This window comes from Neodiprion pinetum, chromosome 6, assembly GCF_021155775.2.
Source record: "Neodiprion pinetum isolate iyNeoPine1 chromosome 6, iyNeoPine1.2, whole genome shotgun sequence".
Lineage (NCBI taxonomy): Eukaryota > Metazoa > Arthropoda > Insecta > Hymenoptera > Diprionidae > Neodiprion > Neodiprion pinetum.
The window spans coordinates 22363839-22390946 of NC_060237.1; the positions used below are offsets into that span (position 1 = coordinate 22363839).

A 27108-nucleotide genomic window follows, 5' to 3' on the forward strand; every position below is an offset into this window, starting at 1 on the left:
CAATGAATTTTTTACGCATCATTTTCTACCACGTGATTGCGATATATTCGGCGGTAGGATGGCCAAAATTTTCTTTTTTTTCTTCTATTATTATTGTATCATCAATTTGCAGCGGGTGACGAACACTTCCGAAGCGATACCGATGTTAAAACCGGCTTCTTCTCCATTACACACACACACATATAATATTATATGACATACATAAATATATGATATATCTACATCGTGTAAGACTATCCTTATATCGTGTAGGTATAAGCGAGTGATGAGTAATCTCGTTAATGAAAATAAAAATTCGTTCTTCCGTTATCTCTCGAGAGATCAGGGGATTTGACGGAGTGGCAAAAAGTACATACATGTGAGTGTGAGTGTGTGTGTGTGTGTGTGTGTGTGTGTGTGTGTGTGTGTGTGTACGCACATATATATATATATATATAAATATATTATACACATAAGTTATCGTATCCATATATTTATATCGTTACGATAAAATTACGGGTAATTAAGAGTTCCACATTTTTTCTACTCATTTATTCGACGGTAATAGTTGCCACGTACGTATATATTATACATAATTATATATACCAACTCTAATTTTGCCAGTTGATATATCGCGCGAATGTAATTTTTTCGGCAAAAATGTGAAGAGTTTCTTGTTCTTGTGACAATTGTAAAAATCAAATCTGAATAAGACGCCACGGTAATCATCGTATTACAAAAAAGCTCAGCATCAACTTGCGATAGTGGAATTATCAATTTACATCCAAACATTCAGGCCTCGACATCAATTAGCTGTAATTATGCAAATGTGTGGGCCAATACAAGCCTGCGTGATTTTTTACCCTGCTGTGTCATTTTTTTTTTTCTTCTCATCGTCCGTTCGGATTCTAGCTAATAAAAATACATTCGCTTATGCTCGAATAGTTTCATTTTTGTCAACCTACGTTGATATCACCATTTATATTTTATTAGTGGAAATAATCATGCGACGGGCGTAAATTATCGATCTCAAGAGCGAGAGAAATTGAAAAGTGTTTAGATGCCAGTCATGAAAATCGAAAAGTGACGTAAACTCTGTGCTTATCACGCAGCGTATCTCACCTGGCAAAATATAGGACTATAAATCTGTACAGTATTCTACATATAGTTGTACGTATATATCAATAATGAATGTTGTTGTTGTTGTTGTTATTATTATTATTATTATCGTTATTATTATTATTATACAGTCGTCGTTATTATTATAATTATTGTGTATTATTAGTGTTACTAGTATTATTAATAACATTATTATTATTATTGTCGACATTGTTATTGTTCCAGGTATAAAACTGTTATTTTAATTACCGGTGCACAGTAATATATTATTGCTGTTAAAAAATTGTACAATTGATTACCATCGGGGTATATAATATAAACATACATACATACATATATATATATATATATATATATATATATATATATATATATATATATATATATATATATATATATATATATATATGTATATATATATATTGTAGCGAACGGGAAATTGGCTTTTCAACGAAACTTGGATACTGAGAAAGAATAAACGTAGATGTGAAGAAAATAAGAAATAAACTAAACTCTTTGTACAATTATATAAACTGAAGACGGGAGAAGAAGAAAAAAAAATAAATAAAAAATTAACGATGTAAAATTAAAAGTAAATAAATAAAAAATTGTTGTGCGATACAGGGAAATTACAATGCAGAGTAACAATTTGTGGCGAGGATATGCAAAAGAAAACCTCGCGATAAAGAAAGAAAAATAAATGAGAAACGTAAAGAAACTTAACCTAATAATGATGAAAATCGAGGGAGAAAAACTTCGAGAGGAAAGATGCAAAATCGAGTTCGCGCTGTGAAATGTCGGATCGTTGAGATTATTCCATGTCTTGCGGAAACTTGGAGAGGCGACGCAGACTCGTCGTCGCGATGATGGCTCGAGGCATAAATAAGGCAGGCGGGAAACCAACCTCTAGAGATAAGCGAGGAACTATCGGCCGACATTGACGATAGTTATCGTAGTTGTCGGAGCTGTTGTCTGACGGAGAGACTCGGGAATGCCAAAACCATTGTCTCTCTCTCTCAGGATTGATAAGTCCTCGAATTTGAATTTTGGAAGGGAAAAGCTCCGCGTGGCGCGATAAAAGCACAACCGTATGTAATTGTTGTCTTTGAATGAAAAAAGAAATTATACATACACACATACATATATATTACACATTCGTGCGTATAAACTGTGAAGAGAAGAAGAAATTCATTGTTGCGTAGCTGGTTCTTCGAAGGGCTTTTAAATATTTTCACCGCGTGTTTAATTTGCATGTGTGTAAACCGAACATCCGCAGGATATAATGTATTGTATACAATTGTTAACGTGTATAACAGCGCGAAGTGGTTGCATCATCGATGTAAACGAAGAATAAAACCTGAGAAAATGTGGAGAAAGAAGAAACATGCCGAGAATAATAGGAGACGAAGAAAACTTTATGATATGATAAATATAAACTTCATATAATAGATATGTGAATATTATACCACATATGAAGTGAATACGTAAAAGAGAAATTGCTGAAAGAGGAAGAGAGAGAGAGAGAGTGAGAGGAAAAAGAGGTACATGGTGCTTTGAGCGTAATACTTGATATTATATGAAGCGTGTGTCATTATTATATGTAATTATGATGGGGACGGCCGATCAGTTCCAAGTACCGCTATTTGCAATGTTTTATTGTCAGGTAAAAGTGCTCGATCGACCGTCGTATGATCATCCGATTGTCGGCAAGACCGTTAAAAATATCGTTTTCAATCCTGTCTGTAAGACAGTGCCGATTATTCATAAATAATTAAATTTACTTTCGAGTTGTTTATGCACGAAATTACTGCAGCTAATGCGATTTGTGAAATTGTACACCTGCATCGGCGCCTTACCAATTGATTTCGACGATATTGCTAAATCGTTGTTGTTGTTATTACCACTCCAATTATAATTATTGTGGTTATTATTATTCCTATTAACATCGTTATTACTACTATTATTTCGATTATTATTATTACTATTATTACGACGGTTATCATCATTACTGTTACATTATTGAAATTATGGTTATATTAACGTAATTGTAATTACCGATGCTTTAATGACAGAGATATTATATATATACATATGTACATAACACATGAGAAGAAGGAGAAGGAGATGAAAAAAAAAAAAAAAAATTTAAAATACATTATAACTATTGGTCTATATCTATATTATAAGAATACTTGTTTTGAATAAACAACGAATCATCGAGAATTACCTTCTCGCAAGCTAGTCTGTCTGTTTGTCTGTTAATTCATCATGTCTGTGTCTGTTACGTCTGATCGCCGCAATTGCCATCTGCCCTTTGACGTCTAGAGTCACGCTCCTACTTCACGTACCTAAACGAGGCGTCGTTTCACACTGCGGCAGAATCGCGTAATGCGGTATCGGCAGCGCGAATTGCACTTTACTGGAGAAAGAAAAAAAAAAGAAAAAAAATCCATTTTCCGTGAATTTTGAAATTTTTAATAGTAATTCCTGAACATATTTTTGACACTCATATAATTCAGGCGCAGTGCTGCAACGGTATAATCTGTTGGTACGTGAACGTATGTTTGTATTAGTATACTTGGACCGAAGTGCGTCCGGGCAAATGGCACTTAAATCCGTCTATTCCTCACATTATTCCGCTCCCGATAAAAGAAAAGAATAAAAAACAAAAATGAGGGGGAAATTAAAAGGGAAAGAAACGATGGGGGAAGAAGATAAGAATATAAAACGAGGTAAAATATCGATAAAGAAAAATGAAATAAAAAGAATGCTATGTATAAAGTATCAATCTAATCGAAACCAGTACTCTAAACATTGTATATGGATAAACTATGACTTTATTTGTAAGCTAGCGTCTACATGATTCTAACACACTTATCCACGTATGTAAAACGATTAAATAAACGTGCGGTTAAAATTCTTGTTTAAAAAATAACCATCAGTATACATATTATTGTATACATATATATTTATAAATAATATATATATATGTATCAACAATTATACTATTCCTCGGACAATTATTATAAGACCTAAGTGCAGCGTTTTTCAATCAACGAAAATATCGTTTACCGATATCGAAAGACCTTCGTCAACTTTGTCTCTTGGATCGTACAGCGTCGAATGTTTATTGGCGACAGGGAAGAAATGAAAAATGAAAACGCAACGTTTTAGAGATCGAAAATAGCGCGGCTTACGGTCCGATGAACCGCTGCTTGCAGTTCTCGTTAGGTACATAATAATATAGAGGAACATCGCGAGAGGCAAAGTTCCAAACTAAAGCAATATTTGAAATTAGAATTGCTCTGCATTTATGTGTTATGTATTATATCGTTCCGCCACCCTGTCCACTCCCCCATTCTCCCGCTGCAGTACCGCGTGTGATTAATTATATTCAACTAGTTTGCCAACACCGAAATCATACACGTATATACATATGTATTATGTATACACGTAAGGCTGCAGCACGTTTATACGGAATATGGATGCCAATTAATTCCACGCTTACACACCCTGACGCAAAGTCTGCACAGTGGGATTAAAATATTTTCCCAGGCCTGATATTATTCCAGTGGAAGTTGTTAATTTGATAATAAAATTCAACTCAAGGGACAAATCCAGGAACTCCAACCCTGATGATTATCATATCTTGCGGTAATTCGTTACGCGCTGATTAGTTAACGGCATTATCATACATTACGATTATTTCGATTGAAGTAATTACTGATTGCAAGATATAAAAAAAAAAAAAAATTTCTGCCTTACCTTTCTACACTGTTAGTTATATCATACCAAGTCTAATTTTGTCAATTACCCAAAGTGGCCAGATGGACTATATTCAGACGATTGTTATACGGTAAGTTACACCGCAGGCTGCCATATTCTTTCATTACATAGATGAAATCCATAACTCCGACTCACCGCTAATTGCAGCAGCGTTAATTAGGAGCACATGTCTTAAAAAGTCTTCGCGTCATTTACATTATATATGTATGTACAATTATTTATATGAAATAGAAAATTTATAGTGTCATTATATCGCAAAGTCGATGCAATCTTGGCTTCACTCGATCTCACTTCATGATGTACCTTCCGCCCGGCGGTTCCGTTCTGGAATTCGCGAGATCTTCGAGATTTCCGGTGTCGTTAGAAATCTGGTCGTAACTGGCCTCGGGGCTGTTGTAATTTCCGAGGGCCATATCAATCAAAGAGAAGCTGCAGGCGGGAAACATCCTCGTACAGTCACGACCCTGGTGACCGGCGCGATGCGCCGCGTCGTAGGTGTGATGCTCCGGGGGTTCAAACGAGAAGACCCTCTTCAGTGGCAATCTGGAAAAGGAAGTTTGATTAATGGGAGGACAATTTTCCGTCAGTCGAGTGAATTCTCGACCGACGAATCGGCGAATAATCGATCCGGATCGGCGCGGTTCTCGACGCTTCTGATGAGCGTAACACAAAAGTCTGCGCGAGGGTAAAAAAACGGGAAAAATGAAGAAGAAAAAGTCGATTGGACGACTCTCTGACGAATTGTTCGACACTGTACGTCGCGCGGACAAATCGGGGATGAATCGCGCTGAAATATCGGCAATTGCCTTTCCGGCGTGATCCTCGGTGCTCCGAACTTCTAATATCCCGCAATATCTCAGTTTCATCCGTCCATCAGTCTGCCCGCCGGATAGATCCTAGCAATCGAAAACGGCACATGGAAACCGGCGGCGTATAAAGCCGAGTCGACCGGGATTTGGAGCATTTTCAGGTGTAAGGTGATTCGGAGAGTCAAGCTGGCTAGTTTTCAATTTACTTTTTATGGTGCAGCCTTATGCGCCCTTCGATTTAAAATTAACTTGGGACCGAGTTAATTAACTTTCGCAAACGAGCAGTGCGTCTATCTCTGTGTGTTCGGGTGTTGAAAGGAACTTTTTCTTTTTTTTTATCAAACGCGTATCAAAATTACGGTGGAGCATCTCAAACAGACTATCTCAACCAAGTACGAGGTCTTAATACTGATATTTAGAGATAGGTACCTATTTAATTTTTTCTATTTTCCATTTTATTAACACTTTAAAAAAATCGAAAAATTTATTGTTTCTTTTCACTTCTAAACGGCTCGACCATAAACTACGTAAATACTGATTCTTGTAGGAAATTTCACGCTCCATAAAAAACTACTGAGATAGAATTTTCCTAACTCTAACCAATTAAGAGATATTCGCTCACGAACATTGAGTCATCTCGAATATCTCTTGATATACAAATGATTTTCATTGCTAATTTTCATCTATCAACCAAAGTAGAACATCCAACTTACGAAAAAGTGATTCTCATCATTTCCTCGATCAAGGTGTTCCCTTTGGGCATCAATCGCTGCGACGCCTCGCACAGCGCTCTTAGCACGCAAGTTCTTCCATCGAATCCCATTCTGTAATCAGACGAGCTCAATGTTATTTAGCTGTGAAAAAACTGGGTTGAAAACAATGTTAGGCGATAATAATTTTTGTCGATTCGTATCCGTTTAGTGAAATAACGAGCAGTGAAAAATAACAGAGAGAGATCTGACAGTGAGCGCAGTGTTCCACTTTTTTTTTTTTTTATCTATTCTAATACTCTGATAGATGCTTTGGCTTCAGCTAAAGCCTTGGAGAATTTGATTCACCACAGAGTTGATACCGTAATAACCGGTTTGCCGAGCGAGTAAACAAGGTCGTGATAGTAAGACGCGACATGTCGAGCTTAGGGAATTATAAACGGTAGAATCTCGGAAGTACTAATTCGAGCAGTTTCTTGAACGACGCGGTTACATATGGACGTATAATCACGGTCTGCATGATTTCCCATAAACTTTAAACGAGCCGACCTTTGCGGTTGAAATTTGAGTTTAGAATCAGCAATTTCCCAGAGCGTGTGTACCATTAATTCTAATCACTCGACTTCTCTCGGGTGTCGCAGGAGATGTGAGAACTTCGGAAGGGGATCACTGCCGGCTGTGAACGGCCCCGAAATCGCGACACACGTATCAAACAATTAGAGATATTTCGTGGAAGTGTATCGCGATCGGTTCGCTGATTCCAGTCTGTTGGACGATAAATTTGAAACGTAACAGTCCAAGATCTCGTCGGAGGAAAAGTTGCGATATTTTTACGTCTTCGGGCGCAATCAGGAATTTATCAAGCTTGTTTACTTCGCGATCAGACCGTGATGAGCCGGTCGATTTTACGTCGAGTGTCGCGTAAAATTGTAGGAGAAAAAAAAACCGTCTTCGCAGGAGTTTTCGAGTACACTTGGAACTTAACGATGTTTCCAAATTTAAACTGACAAAGCCTCCCTTGCGGTATAATTTCGAGTCACTACAGACCTATTTGCCGGCTACGATTGGTGGAAAATAATTATCGCGATGAGGAATTTGCTACCCACGCAAATACGATTTCAAAGTGTGTTAAATGGGATTTTAACGATCGCAAAGACTTCGGACTGACGACTGTTTGTATAGTCGAGCCAACAGAGAGAACATACTGCAGGGCTGCTTGGGTCTGACTCGTCAACTTACAGTATTCGCGAGGTAAGTTGAATTCGTCGAATACATCTAGTTGAGAGACCCGAGCTTTTACTTAACGAACTGTTGAATAAAATTGAACGAATGTCTTTTCGCTTGACCACGCATTTCGAAAGTGTTCTTTTGGGATCTAGTGAGATCCTGCCGACTCGAGAAAGAACCCGCATCCGCTTACATCGTCAAAGAAAAATACCAACCCCTTGAAGAAAATCAGTTCTCTTCAACATGTAGACATTTTTACGTGTAAAAATTTTTGGAAAGATCAAGTTTTTCCCAGATTGTAGCACGACGAATAAACGGTTCAATGAATTTCTGGTCTCGAGCAAAGCCTCCTACGGATTGCCAAAACGCGGAGGTGAAAGTCTTTCCGTGAAAAAATTCACCCAACGCACACTCACCTCGCATCGTATTTTGCGAATGGCTTAACAGCATCGCGCGGATGTTTACCACGCGTATATATCGAACCGATCCTTCACTATCTCTGAAATTCAAAGGGCTCCGGCTCAGCAGCTCAAACTCCCCCGTGGTATACGCATCGATACTTACACCGAAGAGACGGTGATCCTCCAGAGGATTCACCCTCGTAGTATTCGTGATCCCTCGGCTTACTCGAATAATACGAGCAAGCAGAACTATTGCATACAATAATCGTGCCAAGATTGGCCCAAACACCGAATGCAGCCTCCAATCAACTCCGAGCACAACCTAATTTCCCCTTAAGCATTTGCATCGGAGCCTTCGAAGGATCCGGGCACAGATACCTTCGGATCCTCGAACTCCGACTGAAATCCTCACTCGGCCAGAAGCTCCGCCAGTCGGGATACTCGCGTAAGCGTCGTCGTTTAGAATTCAGACACCGTTGCATCCAGCGGTGGTGCAAGAGCGCCTTGGGATTGTTCGGGCGGTCGGTGCGGTCGAGGGCGTCGGGACGCCGCTGGGGTGGCTTTTGGGGGTTGAGGGTCGGGGGTCGGGGTTTCCCGGGGCACGGCGCCGCAAGAGACTGTTTCTGAACATGGCTGGCAGGCCATTTATTCCCACTTCCACCAGAGCTTGCCGCGACTAGGGGAAATAGTTTCCTCTATTCTGGGCTGTGGCCAGATTTATTTGCTCAGGCGGGGGTCGGGGGTTGATTATTTTCGCCCGGACCTTGTTCCCCGAAATAAGGTCGTTTCTAGGGTCGACGTTCAAGGGTCGTCTTACAGCCCCGCTTTTCAGGCTTCAGACTTTTTCCACGAAACGAACGACGAAACGATCCACGCCCTGAAAACGCCTTTCATACCTCGGGTCTCACCGGCTACACCGAATCTTTGATTTCCCTTTCGAGCCATTAATTACCTTATACACGATTGGTAGGTATGCACGAGCTTTTTCCCGAGGGCCACGCTCTCACCAGTCGGCTAGCCGCGAGTCCTCGAAGCCCCGGATTGATCGGATCGATCGCGTGCAATGGTTCCTTTATTTTTTAGTGAAAATTTACTTCCACCCGTCAGCCCCGCGCTCTCCCCTTTCCGTATACCTCTGTCAGCTTACCCGAGAACCCATGAATATTTACAGAATGATCAAATTACTTTCTCGATAATATATGTATACCGAACGCGGATCTGCTGCTGCGAATATATCTGTACCTACACCGGAATATCTACACCGACTAGACAAACCGAGTAATGGAATTAAAATTCGATTATTCCTAACGGATTTAAAAATTCAATACAACGATGTAGTCTATAATTCAAAACTTCATTTATTCCGTCGTTGGACGTGTACCCGATTCATAATAGACTGAATTAGGAGGACGAAAAGCTCGCTATCCGCGGTAAGTGTATTTGAAGTGTAAAATATTCAGCCCTAGCTCAGCTCGGGGGAAAATAAGATTTTCTTCCTTATATTCGCGCGTGTAACCTTATACGAAGATTGGATAATATTTCAGGGCGAAAATACGATCAGCGTATCCCAGAGGACGGATGATGATTAAAAAGTTATCAAGGATGTCCTGACTATGTATAAGCGATAACTTCATCAACGCGATTATGGTGATTTCGGGACAGAGCCTAGCAGCTTGAGGCTGCGCCGCTTGAAGCAGCGAGGCAATTAAAAAGACGAAGCCGAGGCACGACGGTTCAAATTCAAATTCAAACGTCTTTGACAGAGCCGTACCTGAAATTCAATCGAACAGCAAAGGGCCAGGCTTCGGCAATTTCGCGTCACGAGTGAAAAGCTACCCGCGGGTTACTGATTAATATGCATATCCCGGAAACTATCGTTCACTGTCATCCCACCTTCTCGGAATATAAAGCACCTTCCAATTACTCAGATGCAGGTATACGTGTAGAGATCTTTTCTCCATCATAGATTCACCGTCTCCGCCTTAGAACTGGTTCTTCGACTTTTTCATTACAGGTATCTATCAAAAATCAATCAATCCCAGCGGAATTGTTTTCGATGAGGTTATGATTCTCGCCAATCTATCGACTAATCGATAAAACGGTGGGATTCCACACGTTGGACGAAAAATTCTCGACAAATTAAACCAATAATAACGACAATGGCGATGAAAGTTAAAACATAACGTTCCTGTCGCATTTTAAAATTGATTTGTAGATCAATCCAGGAATGGATGTCACGTCAAGTTCACAATGAACCGTCGAATTGATTCAACGAATTAAAGACTCCGGTCACAGCAAAAGAGTGATAAATTTCATAGTGGCGAGTTATTTTCGAAAGCTTTTGAGACGCTGGATGCCGCATATTTCACCTGTCAAACTTTTACCGTCATGTTTACCATCGCTTACGGTGGCCGAAGCGTTGAGGAAACGAATTTTAAAAAAAATAAAGTTACCCGGCTAGTGTATAAATTAAAAAGTAATTAGAGAGGGTATGGTTATTTTTACACGTTATTATTTATTAACGTCAGATTTCTGTGTTCTATCGATAATTAGTGAATTAGCTGAGGTTTTCTGTACTCACGCGTTCATTATCACCTCCAACTTGTTGTAGAGATCCCTCCTGTGTCTTCTGTGCACGTAATACTTGTCCGATTTGAAGTACCTCTTCGGACTCGATACGTAGTACTTCCTGTCATCGTTCCAGCTCGCGTACTTCAGGTCGTTCGTGTATCCGTCCTTCGGATCCTTGTAGGCGAACTTCCCGGGGACTAACTTGTCCTTTCTGAAGTTGAGAAAGGGCTCGAGGGCGGGCTTGCTTTCGTTCGGCAGATCGTAGGAGACACCCCAATTGAGGCCTTCGGTGAAAATATTGTCGGAGGTGATGGTGTGCACGGTCATGCAGAGAGCGATCTGAGTTTCAACCGTTGACGATTAGCGCTTGTTCAATTCGCGTCGACGCTTATTTCCGAACGGTTTTACTCACGGAAAAACTTGAACCCTCCGGAAAAACCACGTAGCGCTTTCTCCTGGAGAGGAGCTTTTCTCCGGAACCGCCGTCCGCCGATGAGATAAAAATGACGCCGAAGAGGCCGAGGAGAAGAAACATCATTCCATTTCCGGTCATGTTTGCCTGTAAAAAAGGATCCCGATATAGTTGCCAGCGGACGGATGAGGTCGTATAATTCTCGGTCGAATCGTGTTTTATGGACCGAGTTATCTTGGGAGTTCTTCTAAATATACAAAGACAAAGGGGCGCGGGGGTTTGTTCGCCGTTTCGCGAACTCCGTAGGGGAGAAACGCGGGCGGAATCGATACTTGGAAATCTTTGTAACTCTCGGCATTAGTCTCCAGCGCTGAAGCGATGTAGGATGTAACGTACCGAGAACACAGTTTCACCCTTCGAGAAAAATAGGGAGTTGGAAATCTCCTGTACCTACAAGGCTAATAAAAGCATTCTGTGCCCGCGAAATTTAAGCTCGTGCGTTGTATGCGGGATTCGCACGTCGAACAAGGTAGAACCTGCAGTGAACAAATTGCAGATTCTCGACGCCTATCAATCGCGAATTTACCACTTCGAGCTTAGCAGACCCAAACCGCCAACCCCTGGCCGCGACTTCTCGCTCTGTTCAAAATTGCCCCACATTCCTCCCTGCCATTTTGACTCCGTCGATCAGCCTTTTCCCTTGAATCAAAGTCAACGCGCGTCGCGTCTGACGAACGGGAGATTTTATTGCCATGATCGAGTCGGAGTTTTCGAACGTGGAATTTCCACCGTTACGCCGAGGCGTCTATCGTTTCTCAACTAAACGGAAACTCGAAGAAATACATTCTTCCCACTCGGCAACGTTTCGCGAACAGAGAACACTTTGATCTCGAGAAGTGAGGTACAATTAAGAAAAAAAAATAAAAAATACGGATGTTTCCAAGACGCGAGGCAGGAAATCCCGTGCATATGAAGCGGAATTATACGCTCAGTTTTAACGATTCAAGTTCGTGTCGAAGGGTTACTCACCGAACCTGCGGACACTGCGAGACGCCGCTGGTGCAACACTTTGCTCGTCTGTGACCCGTACGCTGGAGTTAAGATGTAACCAGAAACTGACCCCCGTATTAGCGTGGCGTTGGTAACCGAGTGGTCCTGTTTTCATAAGAAGTTAACGGGACATTTTTTAGAGAACTTGCGAGACGTTAATTAACGATACTGTTACTGTCTGACGTAAAGTTAACGGTCAAGATCAACGTCGTTTATTTCTGGACACGTAACACAGGGTTGCGCATCGACGAATTCCGTGCGCAATGTGACATGTGGCATGATTTAGGTACTCGTCATTCGCGACAATGAGAAAAATTTTAGTCGTCAATTTTTCACCGTACCTAAAGTCGTTGAGCTTGGATCGTTGCGGATTTAACGAGAGCAGGTTTCTTGTAGGTAACCTGCTGTTAAATCGGAAAGTGTGATTTTGCAAACAGATTTTACACATCGTATAACCAAACAAACTTGATCTACGTAAAATGTCTCGTTACCTTGAATTTATGGAGAATCGTATATTCTGATTCAGTAGCAAAAGTGTCGTTACTACGGTGACGGAATTTCTCATATCCATAGTAGAGGCCATTTAAGGAGTTGTGTGATGATAAAAATGGAAAGACTGTTTGAAGTTCTCGATTCATTTTCTTTATTCATTGTTGCATAAATGATGTGAAAAATAGTAAGTTTATATTTAAAAAATCAGGCTAAGTGTGCAAATTTTGATCAAACGATAATAGGAGTTCCAGTATAGAGAACGGACATTGATATCTCAGGTCGCAATCCTTCTTCGATTTATACGCCAAATCGTATTCGTCCATCTCGTTTTCCGACCTCGCAACATTGCTGTAACAAAACGCACAAGGCGAATATTATTCCATCGCCATGCCAGTAAAGGCGCAAGAAACAAGACAAATAAAAAATCTGACAGAACGAAAAAACAAAAACGCTTTCGACTCACCTCAAAAATATTCTGAGCATATCCTCCAAAAATGAAACCCCTGGAGGTGAAAGAACGCTTTGTGCCTCGCAAATCGTCCTCAGTATACACTCCTTGCCTGGCAAACCTTGGCTGCAACGGGATAGGAATTTTTCAACGTTTTCACTAACGTACCGAATAATTAAACGTCACTCACGTTGAAGCCAATAGTACATGTCGCCAACATCGAAACACTGTCCCCCCATCCTCACATTCTTTCCAACAGTTTTCCGCGCTCGCGTTTTAGATCGAAATCAAAACTACCTGACACGAAATAAAAAATTACAATCCTTATTATATCGCGTGTCTAATGGTATAAGGTCGTATGCATCAATTTTGTTTTTTTCTTCCAAACGCCTTGAAAACTTTTGAAACGTACAGATTCGTCTGTTTCAAATTCTTTATTTTCTAAAAAAATTATAATCGACGTACTCCATTAATGAACATGATTATTCTTCATTAAGTTCGTCGTGAAACCGACAGTGCCTAAGACCTTTCATCGATGGTTGATCCATTCCACAATTTTAACGATTTCGAACGTTCCCTCATCTTTTTCTTGTAAATATAAAGGAGGAAAAAAATCCGCCTTTTTACCTTCACGTGTGGTAATTGATCGTACGATGGTGCATACGTCCTTGTACCATTAGATACGCGACATTGATCGCGGCAAAATTATCTCGATGAATGGTCGACGCTAGCATGCATCGGCATTTGAATAGCGAATCGGGCCACTGCGGTTTTCACGGCAAACGCATTCGGGTATATAAATGAATTTTAAACGGTCCATCAAACATTATGATTGCTGTATTACGAGTACCTCGAGTACAGCAATAAAATAGCGAGACTTATCGTTAACGTTACTGAAAAAAGCTAGGGTGATTCGTTTCCCATTGCGTTGCGGAAACTCTCTGATAAAGTCAGACTCTTGCCTGAGTGACCGGCTGTTCAATTATTCAAATTTTTCGGATTATGAAACAAGACGGGTTCTTTCGTTAATCTAGAAGACATCGGTGCGATAGGATAAGGGAAGAATACAAGGTTAACTACCGACTTGATATAGTTCCAGAAACAGATACGTTGGGTTGGTCTTTAAACTCCGAGTGCATTAACGCTCACCTGTCGAGAGCTGCTTCGTAGGTGGAGTACAAATCCCTTTTCTGGCGACGATGCACTCGCCACTGCGAAGAAGGCCTGTAGAACCTCTTCTTGGCGGAAATCCGATGCTCAGCTCCCGAAAAACGTTTGTTGTTGCTCGGAATCGGCCAAATTACGTCGAACTCGATGATCACGTTAGTCGGTGGGCTCTGCGTGAACTGGAGCGCTTTAACGATGGACAAGGTTGACTGGAAACAGATCGGTTTCAGTGGAAATAAAAACATGTAAGAGGGGCATTAAAACTGTCGTTGATATTTCAACAAAACGACAAACGGTCTCTGAATAATTGAACCGTAGTTGACAGAATTTCTCTTGTAAACAATTTCCCCCACGTTAAATTCAGGCAATTAAGATCGATCAAATCACGTCACTCAGGTCGCGACAATCTGGGAAAGCTCTGATTTCCTTTTCTGATTATTCATCATTGTCCGTTGCCGCAGGAAGCCTGAATGACTCGATCGATTCGGTGGCGTTCAAACTCAACCCCGAGCACACAAGACTGCCGGATGTCACGAGGCTCGGAATCAGTCTTAACTCACCACGAAAGCACTACCCTCCGGAAAAGCAAGGAATCTTCTCTTCCTGGACAGAAGAACCTTATCCCCCTTTTCGTACTGTCGAAGGTCGCGATCAGGGCTCGTCATGTTTGTCGCCTGCGTTTTTCCGTCGCTTCCTTCTCGGCGACACAACACCCAAGCGATCGATGCGTGAATCAATAAGAAAAAGAGGAAAGCCTTCATCGCGAGAGAAGAGAGAGCTTGTCAACCTCGACGCAACGTCTCCTCCTCACACACCCGCCTGGAACGCAAACCGGCGACTTTGCTTCCCTCGAAAATACCCCGCCAATCTCCTTCCTCCTTATACCCGGACTATTTACCGATCGTGATGTTTGTAGACCCAGTTAACGTGTCGTTCGGACTTTCCCACCGTTTCTTACCTCGTCTCGTAGGGTCGCGGGCTTCGCCGTATTAGGACGATGCTCGTTATTTTCGAGGAAATCGATTATCCGGCGATTTAGCCTCCCCGAGTCAAGAGGGTGAGTGAGGAAACAAAAAAATTACGGAACTCGCCTCGTGCGATAAAAAAATATCGCATCGCACCGAATCTTATTTTCAGTCTAAATCCAAAATTGTCGAGCGGAATTCCTCACGACTTCGCCGTCGTTCTTGAAAACCTTCTTCGAAATTACGTTTAAATTTGATTTCCAAGATTACGTCTCTCAGAAACTCACCGAGCTTGCAGCGCTACCGGGAGCTTTCACGGTGAGACAAAAGAACGACATAAACCTACCGCGATTAGCCCGGTCTTGACTGTACTAATTTCCTGAATTTTCACCTGCAGCGCCTGGCGCGATCGGATCGTTTGAATTTTGATAATACCAAAAATGTGCGCATAAATTTTTTCAACCCGTTTCACGCGGCTCCTGCATAAGTCGCGCAATTCATTAGAATTAATTCGCGGTGTAACAGCCACTAATTTCCTCTCTTTCCTTCCCTTATTGCACCTCATTAAACCCTTCCCTTCCCTCCGCGAGTCGGCAAGCCCTCGGCATTACCCGAACCAGCACTTGTTTCAGATCGAGTGGCTTGTAGCGTCCGCGTAGGCACCGGATAAAAAGCCCACCTTGGCAGTGAAAAATTAAACAGAGCGCGTCGTTTCGCGCTATGAAAATAACGTATAGCTCCCGAAAACCAGCCGCCACGAGGACGTTAATTTTCTCAGCGTGGCGTACTAACAACACACCGATTTACAACAGAGCTCCGTTGCAAATTAAGAAGATTTCTCACCACGTCGACGTACCGTGTCCCAGCTCTAAGGTACCTGCCACACTAGTCCTCAACTCTCGGGAGACGCACGGCTCGGCTGCAAGGGTAGCTAATTATGGTTAATTATGATTAATACAGCCCTGCCCGCCTCACACGAGGCGGACTTTGCTCGAATAAGAACATCAGTACCGGGAGAGGGGATCTAGTCACACTTGACATCACGCGCAACAGCTAGCATAGTTTCGCAAGAGTTAAGTGATCCAGGTGAATTCGATCAATTTCACAAATACGAAGATGATAGGTGCAGCTAGACAGAGTGACGCCATTATGCTCCGAAAGAACTTTATTTCCAAGGCCCACTTCGGATCACCAATGACCAGAAATTTTTCACATGTTTTATTTCTTTCTCCTGAAACAGCGTTAATTGAGCACAGTGGGAATCCGTCGTTGGCATTGCTACATTTGTCGCGAAGTACTCGATCCTCGAGCTTCGAGGCAAGTTTTTCTTGTAAGAAAACACGTTCAATTTGTCGGTAAATTCGAGGGGCGATCCGTCGGGGCGTTGCGGCATGTGAGGAGGAGCTGGGCAGGTAGAAAATCTCTTCTCATATGTTCTCGAGACAAGTGGGATACAGCTGGTCGCAGTCCTCGTCTGATTGTAAGTGGGCTCTTTCGTACCGAGTCATGGGATCCTCGTGGAACGATCCTCCCGGTAATCTAGAGGAATAAGTGGACTTTGGGTCGCGATCTGGGAGAACACGGTCAAAGAAAACGGCGCGGAGGGTCGAAAAGACAGGGAGCAAAAGAGCAGAGCGACTTACGTGAATATCGAGTGCATCATCTCCCTCATGAAGCTCCCTTTTCCAACGTCAGTCGCATTTCGTCGGCCAGCTGTGCAGAGCGCCTTAAGTACGCAGGCTCTGCCGTCCTTTCCTTGGCTGTAAAGAGACAGATTTTCAGAGCTTTCAAAAGCTCGCTGGAACTACAAGAAGGGGCGCTCCCTACGCTTCAAGAACACTTGCCGAGGTGTCGCAAGAGCACCGGCTGTGTTTGGAGCCACCCGTCTTACGGCGCGGTGCGGTTCGACCGATATTATAAATACAAAACTACGGCCAGCCACCACCGAGCTCTTTTTTTCTCGGCCAATATTCTCGGCGGATGAGAACTCGAGAGAGAGAGACTTGAAGTGCCCATCGGAAGCGGGTATTCGCTCGTCTCGTAAGTGTGCCTTGACTTCCAAGGTTTCCGAGCATTTGTTTTCGATCCGCGTGTCTGCCATGAGAAGGGACGTGCGAGTGAACTGATGGGGGATGAAACTTACGGTCAAGGAAAAGTATGGCGGGGCTTTCGACTTCTGTTTATCATTCGAAATCGCGAATTGAATAGTAATGTTATCGCACTCACGCCTTGAGCAGCATCTCTATCTTGGGATAGAGTTCTCGTCGACTCCTGCGGTGATAGACCTCGGCTGGCTTTCGATGGACCCCAGAGTTCCTGTGAGGCAATTGCCAAGCCAGACCGGCAGTCACGCCCATGGTGAATATTCCTTGAGGCTTTGCGTAGGTACCGATAGTCATGCAGTAGATTAGCTGTGAGACAAAAACGGCGGATTATAGAAAATTGGCTCACGGAAGCTCGCGGTGAGTTCGGCAATCGACGTACCTGAACGTTGCTGCCTTCTGGAAAAATGAGGTATCGAAACGGTTCGCCGAGTTTGTCCACCTCTCGTTTTGGACGCGGTTGATCGGTACCGTTGACGAAGGATACGCTGGTGTAAGCCGCGACGGAAAGTTCGGCGAATACGACGAGCAGTATTAGTGAAGAGCCGGGACATTTAACGCGCGACATTTTTCTTTCTTTTATCAATATGTTTATTCTTATTTAACGATCTCGCGACACCCTCGAATCAGCACAACACCGCACTTGTTTTGGGCAGCTTCGTTTGCCCGAGAGAGCGAGGTTACTAGAGGATAGACAGACGGCTGGACGCGGTAAGTGAGACAGTTACAACGGTACCGCAACCTCGGCCATGTTGGCGTTACCCTGTTAATCAACTCTCACAATAAACCAAACTGGCGAATCGATTCTCGTGAAAATTAGGCTCGTGTTTGAGGTGAATCGGAAAACAGCGCTACAGCACGGGGGAATTTCACTCTGTGAAACCCTGAATTCGAACGCGGAACCATCAACAATGAAGTAATTTGATAAATCGGCGAGATTTGTTGACTTAAAAACTCACACCCACCCCGCATCGAACAATTGAAATGAAACCAAACGTTTCCTCACGCTGAATATACATATAACCACTCGGGAAAGCTACTCCGAAAACAACGCGTTGTGTTTGAATTAATTCTGTGGTTTGATGCTTCTTGATACAACAATTGGATTGGACAATGGCCGGTTTGTCAATTCTTTTTATTCAATAATTTTAATTGAACTTCTGCCTATTGGTTCAACAAATTTCAACCACGACCAACCGCAGTGCCAAATTTTTTCCGCAAGCTTCAGCATCGCCTGACAACCGAAAGCTTATACGTAAGAAGGCAACGGTAATTTGACCAATAAACTGGGTAGTCATCGCGAAAGGTGATTACTATTTTATCAGTCGACTGCCTTCACCGCCACATCAAAATACGAAACAGGAAGGAAGATACGGTCCAATTACTGTTGGAGGAGACTATTGAATAATGGATAATGAAATTCAGGAAACTGTCTAATAAAATTATTTTATTACTTCCACTTCTTATACATTAGTTATACGTGAATTCACGATTTACGAGCTGAAATAAAATTCATTTAATATTTCTAAAAGCCTCGGGATATCTCGATCCGACTAGGGTCGATACGTATACATATATATATATACATATATCTATAGATTTGTCTGACTCGTGGAATTTCTCATCTTGAACGAACATTGCGCATGTTATACACAATCGTATTGCGCAGGACGTAGCTAATGAACAAGTTGCCGGCAATATTAACGAATTGAAATCAGTCTGATTATCTGCATCGTGATTAGTTCGATAAAGTTTGCGGCAAGTTCTTCATTATAATATAGATCCATCGCACGAACTCCGTAATTCGTCTGTCAGCAGGCCGTCACCGATTAAATTTGGGGTTCAAAATTCAACGTTGTATATGGAATGTTCGCACGTTGGATACAGCGTCTCGCAATCTCCTTGAGTCGAGTGAGCGTAGTCATAAATCTGGTGTTCCACCGAGTCAAATTTCGATCCGTCTTTCGGCAAGCTGTTGACAGAAATGGGGGTGGATCGTACGACTGATTCTTCAAAACTTCCCAATGTCTTATCTAGTCGATTTAAATCAGTTTCGAAAGCAGGTCAAAGGATTATCGAAGCGTCTAATTGTAAGCGAAAAGATTTTCGGCTAACCTCGCGTTCGGACAAATATTTGCAGGACATGTTTTATCCCGAAATGGAACGGCAATAAAAACAACAAGTCAGCTCAACAAATAACAATGAATAATAATACTATCCTCGTGTAGCATAAAGGTATAACCTTATACCCGGTCGCTACAGGAGGGGTAAACAAAGTCCGTATAGCCGTGTGGTTATGTGCCACGTCTTAGGATAAGGGAAGTTTGAAAAAGGGCGAAGGGTTGGGTGGAAAAAAACGGGGAAAGGGTATCTGAAGAAGAAGAAGAAAGACGATCCGTATCTTGAGAGAGTTTGTAGTCATTCGGCGGATTTATACATTCCTACCCATTTTTCACCGCAGTGAAGATACTTGTAAGATTGATGATTTTGAGGTTCTTTTCCTGATACGTGCTTCGATTTAAAGACTTGAAAATCCCGGAGGCGGTACGGTACTCACCTGAAAGCGGCGTGCAGTACTTCTTGTACGAAGGTCCCCTGGCCGACGTTTGATTTCTTCCTCTTTCCGGCCTCGCAGAGTGCCTTTAGAACGCAGGCACGGCCGTCTAGACCGGTCCTGTAAACGGAGCTTTTATCAGAGTCAAGAATTAACGAGAAGTAAGGTGAGTTCCGGGCTCCCGAGACGATGGAAAGGTTAATTAATCACCCCGCGAGTGAAGAAACGTACACACTAGACTTGCGGAACGCACCTGTAACTACAATATTACCTCTGTACGTACCGCAGGACGAACGCGAATTTAATAATTTTTGGTCACTCAAACTGAGTACCGGACGAAAATTTCCACCGGATAGCTAACCCAGTGAGACGGGTTTAATTCACTTAGAAACAATTTCCCAGCTTTGGCGGCGAAATACGGAGATAAGACAAAACGGTGCCCGGCTGTAACCACTATTATTAACTTTCGGGCTTCCGCAACGTCCCGAGACTAGCATCAAAATGTGACCTGCATTTGTCATCGGAGCTGAGCAAGGCACCGCGCAGCTGTATGAATAATAACTTCTGCTAGTCCCAGGAGCTTTGAAGCGGACTACATTTTTCACGCTAACATTCCTGCACCGCCGTCGGACCAACGGCCTGATACCTTCAATTTCGGTACTCGAGCAGGTTCGTCTTAGGTGCAGCAACAAGAATCCGGCTAGTAATTCGACGATGTTCATACTGTACTCACGATTGCAGCAATGCTTCTATCTTCGGGTAGACGACACTGCGGCTCCTTCGGTGCAGCAGATCCACCACCTTCTCGTCCACCGAGGATGGCAGCTCCCAGGCCATGGCAGCTGTCAGACCCAGGACCAAGTCGTCGGGCCTTCCATAGGCCTCGATAGTCAGACAGTAGACCAGCTGCGAAAGGAGTTATGAGTTAAGGGGGTACGACCGGACTCGACGTGTTCATGGGCGTGATTTTTTTCACCTGAATGTTGCTGCCCTGTGGAAATATCAGGTATCTCTTTCGCCTAGAAAGGATTCTCCCAGTGTCCGGAACTTCGAGGTTTTGACTGAATTCCGTCGAGTTTGCGAACACGAAGTTCAGGCAAGTCACGGCGAAGAGTAAGTTGTTCAGTAGCTGTCTGCCCATCTGGAACGAACGAACGTCTGTTTTTGCAGTTGTCAATATGTCGGGTACTCGCGGCTGTTATTCTTACTTGTTTGATATTAATTTCTTCTAAATCAATGACTGTATACTCTTGTGAAACGTAGTCGTTACCTTCGGGTTTTTCACGTCTCTCGAATGATCCCGAATGCCGTCGTAATACGCGAACACGGTATTCGACGCGTGTGAATAGTATTGATATTCGTCGACGTTTGGTGCCTAGGCCTCATGCTACTGGGCAAAACGATAGGATCCAACGGTTGTTCCACTCGCCTACATTTTTACGTTTAGTTGGTAATTCGTTGATTCAACAACGCGGTCAGCTCCCTGACGCCACGACCGCACTAATAGTTGTTTTATATGGTGCGAAACTAAGCAGCAATTTATCAAAACCGAGGGATTCAACCGACGTGTGAACTGACGGATGGTCCTTGTTCAACACGACGTTTATTGAAGATGAGATGAATTAATGATTCGACTCTTCATTTTATCCCGTTTTCAAGCAAGACTCGTTAATGTACGTATAATTGCGATCCAAGTAACAGCCTTGCCGCCAACGTCGAATACACTGAAATTCCTCGCCCCTTCGCCCCTCTGATAACCGATCAAAAATATCACTGATTTTTACTCCAAATGTCGAACAGCAATATTTTCAAAAATCTCGTGACGCCAATGAATGCTCAATTTTCCGTAGTAAACTCATTTCTCTCTAGTTTAGAATCGCTTTATTTCTACATATGCACGTGAATATTTACATTTAATTGCCACTCCAGGTTTGAAACATATTAGATGAGAGTTACCGTACGAAAAACGGCCGTGTGATAAAAAAACAACTTTTCTTACAGAATTTGTGAAAATAATACATATAATGAAACGATTCGCGTGGATATCTTTCTGTTCATTCCAAGTACGCATCAATCCCACTGAAATCCAATGGACAAATACTTCTGTAGTCGTCGCAGCTCAGCGCATCTCGTGTCGATGTATAATTGCCCTCACTCGTATACCTGGAATAATTTCAGAGTATCATGCTTCGCAGGTCGGGCTTGTTTTGCGATAACGCTGACTAACCTCAGAAAGAGTCTGACGATCTTCGCCATGACTCCGCTCTTCTGACTGACGTAATCCGTTGCTTGGCAAATGTTATTCAAGAGACAGGATTTACCGTCAAAACCGTGTCTAAAAAGAATTGAAAGAAATTGAAAGAATAACTTTCGCCAAGTCCTTCAGTTTTCTTCGCGTATTTTTTGTGTCCGACGATTCAAGTACCTAGCTGCATTTTTTCCCCACCATTTCCGCACCCTACAAATTTTTTACCCTCATCCTGCCTTTTTTCTACCCTCCCCCCCGACTTTGCCTTTCGTTCAACGTGAAATACATGTCAGATGTCCACGCCCTCACACCGTGAGTTATTCTCAACAAATTTCAATCTACACTCGTGTAACAATCTGTCAATGAGAACTTTACGTTAAGAAACAATCACATGGATCTACCGCCGCCATATCAACTCGTTTCATATATTTATTGTTATTTTGATCACGATCAAGTCTCATTGAAATCTAAATACATGTAATCCTTTAATTTGTATTACAAGTGTTTCACGTGATATTCGAAGCTAACGGAACGCAAGAGTAAACGTGAACAGGAGTTTCAAGTGTGTTTCACGACGACCGATTGATTTTGGTAAAGTTTTCACTATATTATTAACGATCAGAATTCTCGATCACGAACAGCGCAGCCCAGCCCTGAAGCTTTTCTTTTCAATCGTAGAGAGTTTTGTTATTCCATGGCTGGCCCGACTTTTCTCCCGTGCAGGCAGAGCGCGTTGCTTGGATATTATATACTAACAGCGGAGCGAAGAACAATGGGGAAAACAAACAAACAATTCTCTCTTTAGTCCGACTCACCAGCCAGCCGCGAGCCCCCGTGGCACTAAAAATATTGAAAAGAAGAACAGCGCGACCGGTGAAAACTTTTTCCATGATTCGGGGAAATCCTCTCGTTCCCGGATATTCAAATATCATTCGTCCGTCGGGGTAATAAAAGAGAGAACGAATCTGTGAAGAGGAAAAAAATCCGCCCAAACGATCCCCTTGTTTCGCGGTGACGAGGATGTCCCACCGACGTGTGGAAAAAGTAAAACCCGGTCTCGCTTCCTGCCCGATTTTTTCAACAACTGATCGAATTACCTGTTGAACAGAAATTCTAAATCGTCGTGCAGCGCTCTGATCGATCTTCTCTTCGGGTTTTCATCGCCGGCCGGAACTGGCCACGTTACTTTAAATCCAGCCACATGTGCGAAGATCGTCGTAGACTTCAGTATTACATCCTTAAAGTTCATCCTGAGCTATGACGTTAGCGAAAGAGAGAGAGAAAAAAAACAAACATGCAAAGTGTGTACCGTTTCCGTCGATCAATCAATATTTTCGGCACGCTTTAACCGTTCCTCGAATTAGGCTGCTCGATTAGACAAGTTAATACTCACGAAGAATGTCGAGCCTTTTCGGATCCCCACCACTCGTTTGGCTCTTGACCTGCCGGTTGCCGTAACAACCGCGAGGATCGACAGAAGCAGAACCGTCCAGACTACGAGCTTCATTACTCACCGACTGACTCGCCTACTTCTCCGCTATCCAAAGTATACCATGACGCGTGTGTGCACGTGTACGTGAAACCTCCAGCACGTGGACGCAGAAGGAGAATTAGTTAAATTAGTTTTGACTTTCTGAGACAGTTTCCGGAGAGCCTGATTTGTCTTGGGTTTATACCGCGGCCTCCGGTGCACCAATTACCGCCTGGGAGCAATAAACGTTGATTCCGCGAGATACACACTGGATGGTTAATTTAATTGGAGTCCCCACTAAGCGGAGCAATTTTGCACAAATCTATCCGACACACCGGCCCGGAATGATTGCAGTTTATTCCGTCCCGTCTCGCGTTTCGACTCTTCTTCTCGATGCGACACTCCGCGGACACTGCGTCGTCTTACCTCCCGCAGTTTGGTGACCCTGCAACGTTCTATGCATAATACGAATGAAAGACCAAACAACGCGGAGGAATCCGTCGCGTCATCTCCATCCATTAGCGCCTCAAGCTCTGACCATTAAGCCCTGCGCGTGTCAAGTCCGACGAAAGTAACCAAATGCATGTAATAGTATTTGCGGATGCACTTACCTTCGCTGTAAGTGCAAAACTCCCTCTGACAAACGTGAAATTCGTCAAGATTGAAAGGTAACGCGCAGCTGGTTACCACCGATTCATCTTTATCCTATGGTCGATCAGACGGGTGGTGAAAGTGAAAACGATTCGAAGCTTTGTATCAGTGATTTCTGATCGAGTATTCAACTGAGAATGACTTGCAAGCCCTCGAATAACATACCTTCACACCTCCCAATCAGTGAACAAACTCTCACGTGAGACGACTCAGCGAGATCGCATGCTCAGTGTTTCCCCAAATTATTGTTAGCAAGAGCTAATTCGTTTGATTTAGCGTGGTACTTGGTAGACCACGTCTAGTGTCAATACGAGACCATCTTGATATGGTACTCATGGCCGGTAGGTACTTGGCTCGCTGCGTTAGGACCAAGTTTTCGCGTAACCATCGTAAGGTCATCAAAGTTGGCCGCACATGTTTTCAAGGAGTTTTCTCTCCCCGTTAAAGAGTATACCATAGGTCGTTACGGTCACCGCGAAACTTTTCCTCTCATTCTCCTCGACGACCTAGAAATTCGGCAAAACTTTTCAACTGTGTTGTCTCGACACACTTGTGGACGCTCGGAGAGAATGACCGGAAGATGGCTAGACAGAGGTGGACGGTGGTAGTCGAGCCTTACGGGGGTCCTTGGATGTTATCAATTACGCTCGACAATCAAAGCCGAGATTTATTCGTGCTGATCTTATTATTATTAACCTAGTTGACATATTTTGTAATTGACACGTGGTCCAGTATCCCGTGACCGTACGGACAGCCCGGAAACAATGCCGCGCAATCCTCTCCTCGTATTCCGGCCTTCTTCGCATTAACGTAATCTTCGTCAACGGAAGTATTACCGCCGTAATCGGGCCTGAAATGGTGAAGTAATTGTAACAAAACCAGCCTCTCCCCAGTTCCACAATATTTGTGCCAGGGTCAGGGTACGATTAACAATGCTGTCTACGTACGTCAATAGCAGATGAAGAAGCTCTCCAACCAGACCTTCTTCGTGAAGCGGAGTCTCTGCAGCCTCGCAAATGCCCCGCATTATGCACTCCTTGCCGTTGGCACCGCTCCTGCAACGCAGAGACTTCGGTAATACGAGTTGAAAAACAGCTCTGAGTAAGTGAATATTGGCGTGATATTCGTACAGCAAAACGAAGATACGCAAAGTGATAGAAAATGAGCGATTCGAGTGTCGGCAAAGCTTCGTGCAGAGTTGAGATTATTGCCGGATAGGAACCTGTCAAACTGTTGTTCCAACATACTGTAGGCGATTTCCCTCTCGTAATGCGAAGAGCTGCGACGGCGACGGCGAGTTGTGCTCGATGGCGAGAACAAATTCGTGAAGAAGGTGGCGTTGGTCGGAAGAGGGTACTGGAACTGCATGTTTTGACCGTAGACCAGAGTACGACCGGGTATGGCGATGGGTATACCTACACCAATGATGAGCTGGAAGTAATGCGGAAAATTCGGTTATTCTGCTGAAGGGAGCTTTTTTCGTACCTTTAACGCCTCGCTCGTTCTCTCGCTGTGAGGAAATGCACGCGATGCGACGCGGGGTGAAAGCGACGATAAAACCTTGGGGCGCCCCGGAAGCTTGCATCGCATCGGAACGGGGAGTCAGTAAAACACCGTGAGTGGCTTATTTTTTTCAGATGAGTAACGCGCGTAAAATCATTTTGTCGAATCATATTTCACGGGGCAAAAATACTTGGCGATAAAGCGACGGTGCGGAGGGATAGAAGAAGGAGGAAAAATTACCGGCGAGCTTTTCCCGAGCTTACCGTTGCCCAGCTCGGTGGGTATGATATTCGAAACCAGTGCCATCAAACCCGCGTAGAATTTCTCTTTCTGTGTGCTTCAACTTTTTGAATAGATATCGTATGCTTTTTGTTGGCCCGCAGCAATATTACTTCGCCGTAAAAGTTTACAGTTTTTTTTACAAGTTATTCACCCCCGTGTAGGGTTTCCTCCAAGACCACCCTCGATTCGAATCTGTCGATGGATATAGTTTTCATGGAGAAAATATTGTGGAAGTCGCGATGAAATGGTTTTCCTCGGTTTCTCGAATGCACAACTTTTTTCCTATGTCATTCACCCCTGTGGACAACTTTTCTTCGGAATACTTTTTCCAAGAATCGGAACTGATAACAAACATTTCTCTTACCCAAAGCCACATGTACGAGGTCTCTTAACTTCGAACATAAAACTCATTAAAATTTCACAATCTACACCTCCGCAGCTATTGAAATTTAATTTCACGTTGTAACCAGCTTGCTGAGTATAAAGGGCAAATCCGCTCATTAACTTTCAATGACGAACCATCACGCGGCATCGAGTTCACGTATCAATTATTTACCCAACAACCGTGAGGCGCTAATTTATTGATCACGCGAAGACTTTACACCCACGTGTCGTTGGTGATGACATGCAAATAGCACTCGGCTCGTTAATTTCTTTGACGTTAAGTCGTGCAACGGATTTAGTGCATACTAGTGATTTTTCTTATCCTCACACATCACGTTTAATGATGCAATTTTTTATTTCATTACCTTAAACGTTCCTCCATAAGGCTCGACCAAAATCGGTGAGTAGATTTGTCTCTTGTCTCTTCTATCGCTGTCGTCACGATCCGCCAGAGCCGCGGCTGAAAGTATGGTTAGAGCCAGTAGCGCATCACTGATTTTCATCATTATCGTATCCTTGAGTTGCACACGAGCTTCGCCAAAAACTTCGGCACACTTTCTTCGGTAAAGTTCAAAGAGGATTTAAGAAAACACCGTAGGAGCTTGGAGGAAATAATACGAAGTGACTACTTCGCTGCCAGTTATCCGTTGTCGGAAACGTTGCTTGCTTCGAACGAGTTTTGTGAACGTCCACCAGAGTCAAGACAAGCCGGGAAGGGTATTTGTTCAAAATTGCTTACACTTGAAATTACAACGTATGACGTCACTGCTCGAAGGA

General features: G+C 43.1%; 6 protein-coding genes across 6 annotated transcripts; all 6 read right to left on the reverse strand.

Annotated features, from left to right (window-relative positions):
- Positions 1-3609: 3609 nt before the first annotated feature.
- On the reverse strand, positions 3610-12124 carry LOC124221647 (uncharacterized). The gene is made up of 5 exons (XM_046631843.2): positions 12044-12124; positions 11015-11161; positions 10613-10941; positions 6407-6517; positions 3610-5427 (listed from the first exon to the last, which is right to left on the reverse strand). The coding sequence occupies exons 2-5, from the start codon at positions 11153-11155 to the stop codon at positions 5172-5174; spliced, it is 837 nt and encodes a 278-aa protein (XP_046487799.1). The 5' UTR covers positions 11156-11161; positions 12044-12124; the 3' UTR covers positions 3610-5171.
- A 572-nt stretch (positions 12125-12696) lies between these two features.
- Positions 12697-15002, reverse strand: LOC124221321 (uncharacterized). Its single transcript, XM_046631212.1, has 4 exons — positions 14732-15002; positions 14154-14380; positions 13020-13130; positions 12697-12904 (listed from the first exon to the last, which is right to left on the reverse strand). Exons 1-4 carry the CDS (start codon positions 14930-14932, stop codon positions 12766-12768), a joined length of 678 nt encoding a protein of 225 aa, XP_046487168.1. The 5' UTR covers positions 14933-15002; the 3' UTR covers positions 12697-12765.
- A 1315-nt stretch (positions 15003-16317) lies between these two features.
- LOC124221255 (uncharacterized) lies at positions 16318-17890 on the reverse strand. The gene is made up of 4 exons (XM_046631055.2): positions 17621-17890; positions 17363-17547; positions 16780-16896; positions 16318-16675 (listed from the first exon to the last, which is right to left on the reverse strand). Exons 1-4 carry the CDS (start codon positions 17804-17806, stop codon positions 16564-16566), a joined length of 600 nt encoding a protein of 199 aa, XP_046487011.1. The 5' UTR covers positions 17807-17890; the 3' UTR covers positions 16318-16563.
- A 785-nt stretch (positions 17891-18675) lies between these two features.
- LOC124221204 (uncharacterized) lies at positions 18676-21068 on the reverse strand. The gene is made up of 5 exons (XM_069137055.1): positions 21001-21068; positions 20769-20933; positions 20526-20698; positions 19796-19912; positions 18676-19210 (listed from the first exon to the last, which is right to left on the reverse strand). The coding sequence occupies exons 2-5, from the start codon at positions 20931-20933 to the stop codon at positions 19081-19083; spliced, it is 585 nt and encodes a 194-aa protein (XP_068993156.1). The 5' UTR covers positions 21001-21068; the 3' UTR covers positions 18676-19080.
- Positions 21069-21716: 648 nt separating this feature from the next.
- LOC124221989 (uncharacterized) lies at positions 21717-23540 on the reverse strand. The gene is made up of 4 exons (XM_046632495.2): positions 23434-23540; positions 23138-23295; positions 22020-22127; positions 21717-21955 (listed from the first exon to the last, which is right to left on the reverse strand). The coding sequence occupies exons 2-4, from the start codon at positions 23287-23289 to the stop codon at positions 21847-21849; spliced, it is 369 nt and encodes a 122-aa protein (XP_046488451.1). The 5' UTR covers positions 23290-23295; positions 23434-23540; the 3' UTR covers positions 21717-21846.
- A 1303-nt stretch (positions 23541-24843) lies between these two features.
- Positions 24844-26981, reverse strand: LOC124221983 (uncharacterized). Its single transcript, XM_046632487.2, has 4 exons — positions 26697-26981; positions 25385-25593; positions 25110-25217; positions 24844-25012 (listed from the first exon to the last, which is right to left on the reverse strand). Exons 1-4 carry the CDS (start codon positions 26835-26837, stop codon positions 24859-24861), a joined length of 612 nt encoding a protein of 203 aa, XP_046488443.1. The 5' UTR covers positions 26838-26981; the 3' UTR covers positions 24844-24858.
- Positions 26982-27108: the final 127 nt, after the last annotated feature.

Bases quoted from the DNA above. Each gene is read 5' to 3' on its own strand.
- LOC124221255 (XM_046631055.2), bottom strand. From the start codon at position 17,806: ATGTCGCGCGTTAAATGTCCCGGCTCTTCACTAATACTGCTCGTCGTA. The intron at 17,548-17,620 runs GTACGTCGATTG...TTTGTCTCACAG, and splicing joins CAGAAGGCAGCAACGTTCAG to CTAATCTACTGCATGACTAT. The intron at 16,897-17,362 runs GTGAGTGCGATA...GTCTCTTTACAG, and splicing joins ATAGAGATGCTGCTCAAGGC to CCAAGGAAAGGACGGCAGAG.
- LOC124221983 (XM_046632487.2), bottom strand. From the start codon at position 26,837: ATGATGAAAATCAGTGATGCGCTACTGGCTCTAACCATACTTTCAGCC. The intron at 25,594-26,696 runs GTAATGAAATAA...CATTACTTCCAG, and splicing joins CTTATGGAGGAACGTTTAAG to CTCATCATTGGTGTAGGTAT. The intron at 25,013-25,109 runs GTACGTAGACAG...TCACCATTTCAG, and splicing joins CTTCTTCATCTGCTATTGAC to GCCCGATTACGGCGGTAATA.
- LOC124221321 (XM_046631212.1), bottom strand. From the start codon at position 14,932: ATGAAGGCTTTCCTCTTTTTCTTATTGATTCACGCATCGATCGCTTGG. The intron at 14,381-14,731 runs GTGAGTTAAGAC...ATCTGTTTCCAG, and splicing joins CGGAGGGTAGTGCTTTCGTG to TCAACCTTGTCCATCGTTAA. The intron at 13,131-14,153 runs GTGAGCGTTAAT...ATCCCGTTGCAG, and splicing joins TACGAAGCAGCTCTCGACAG to CCAAGGTTTGCCAGGCAAGG.
- LOC124221989 (XM_046632495.2), bottom strand. From the start codon at position 23,289: ATGAACTTTAAGGATGTAATACTGAAGTCTACGACGATCTTCGCACAT. The intron at 22,128-23,137 runs GTAATTCGATCA...AATTCTTTTTAG, and splicing joins TTAGAATTTCTGTTCAACAG to ACACGGTTTTGACGGTAAAT. The intron at 21,956-22,019 runs GTTAGTCAGCGT...AAATTATTCCAG, and splicing joins ATCGTCAGACTCTTTCTGAG to GTATACGAGTGAGGGCAATT.
- LOC124221204 (XM_069137055.1), bottom strand. From the start codon at position 20,933: ATGGGCAGACAGCTACTGAACAACTTACTCTTCGCCGTGACTTGCCTG. The intron at 20,699-20,768 runs GTGAAAAAAATC...CTCCTTTCGCAG, and splicing joins CACAGGGCAGCAACATTCAG to CTGGTCTACTGTCTGACTAT. The intron at 19,211-19,795 runs GTGAGTACCGTA...TTCTGTCAACAG, and splicing joins GTACTGCACGCCGCTTTCAG to CTTGCCGAAAGACGGATCGA.
- LOC124221647 (XM_046631843.2), bottom strand. From the start codon at position 11,155: ATGACCGGAAATGGAATGATGTTTCTTCTCCTCGGCCTCTTCGGCGTC. The intron at 10,942-11,014 runs GTGAGTAAAACC...GTTGAAACTCAG, and splicing joins CGGAGGGTTCAAGTTTTTCC to ATCGCTCTCTGCATGACCGT. The intron at 6,518-10,612 runs GTGAGTACAGAA...GTCTGATTACAG, and splicing joins TTGGAGGTGATAATGAACGC to AATGGGATTCGATGGAAGAA.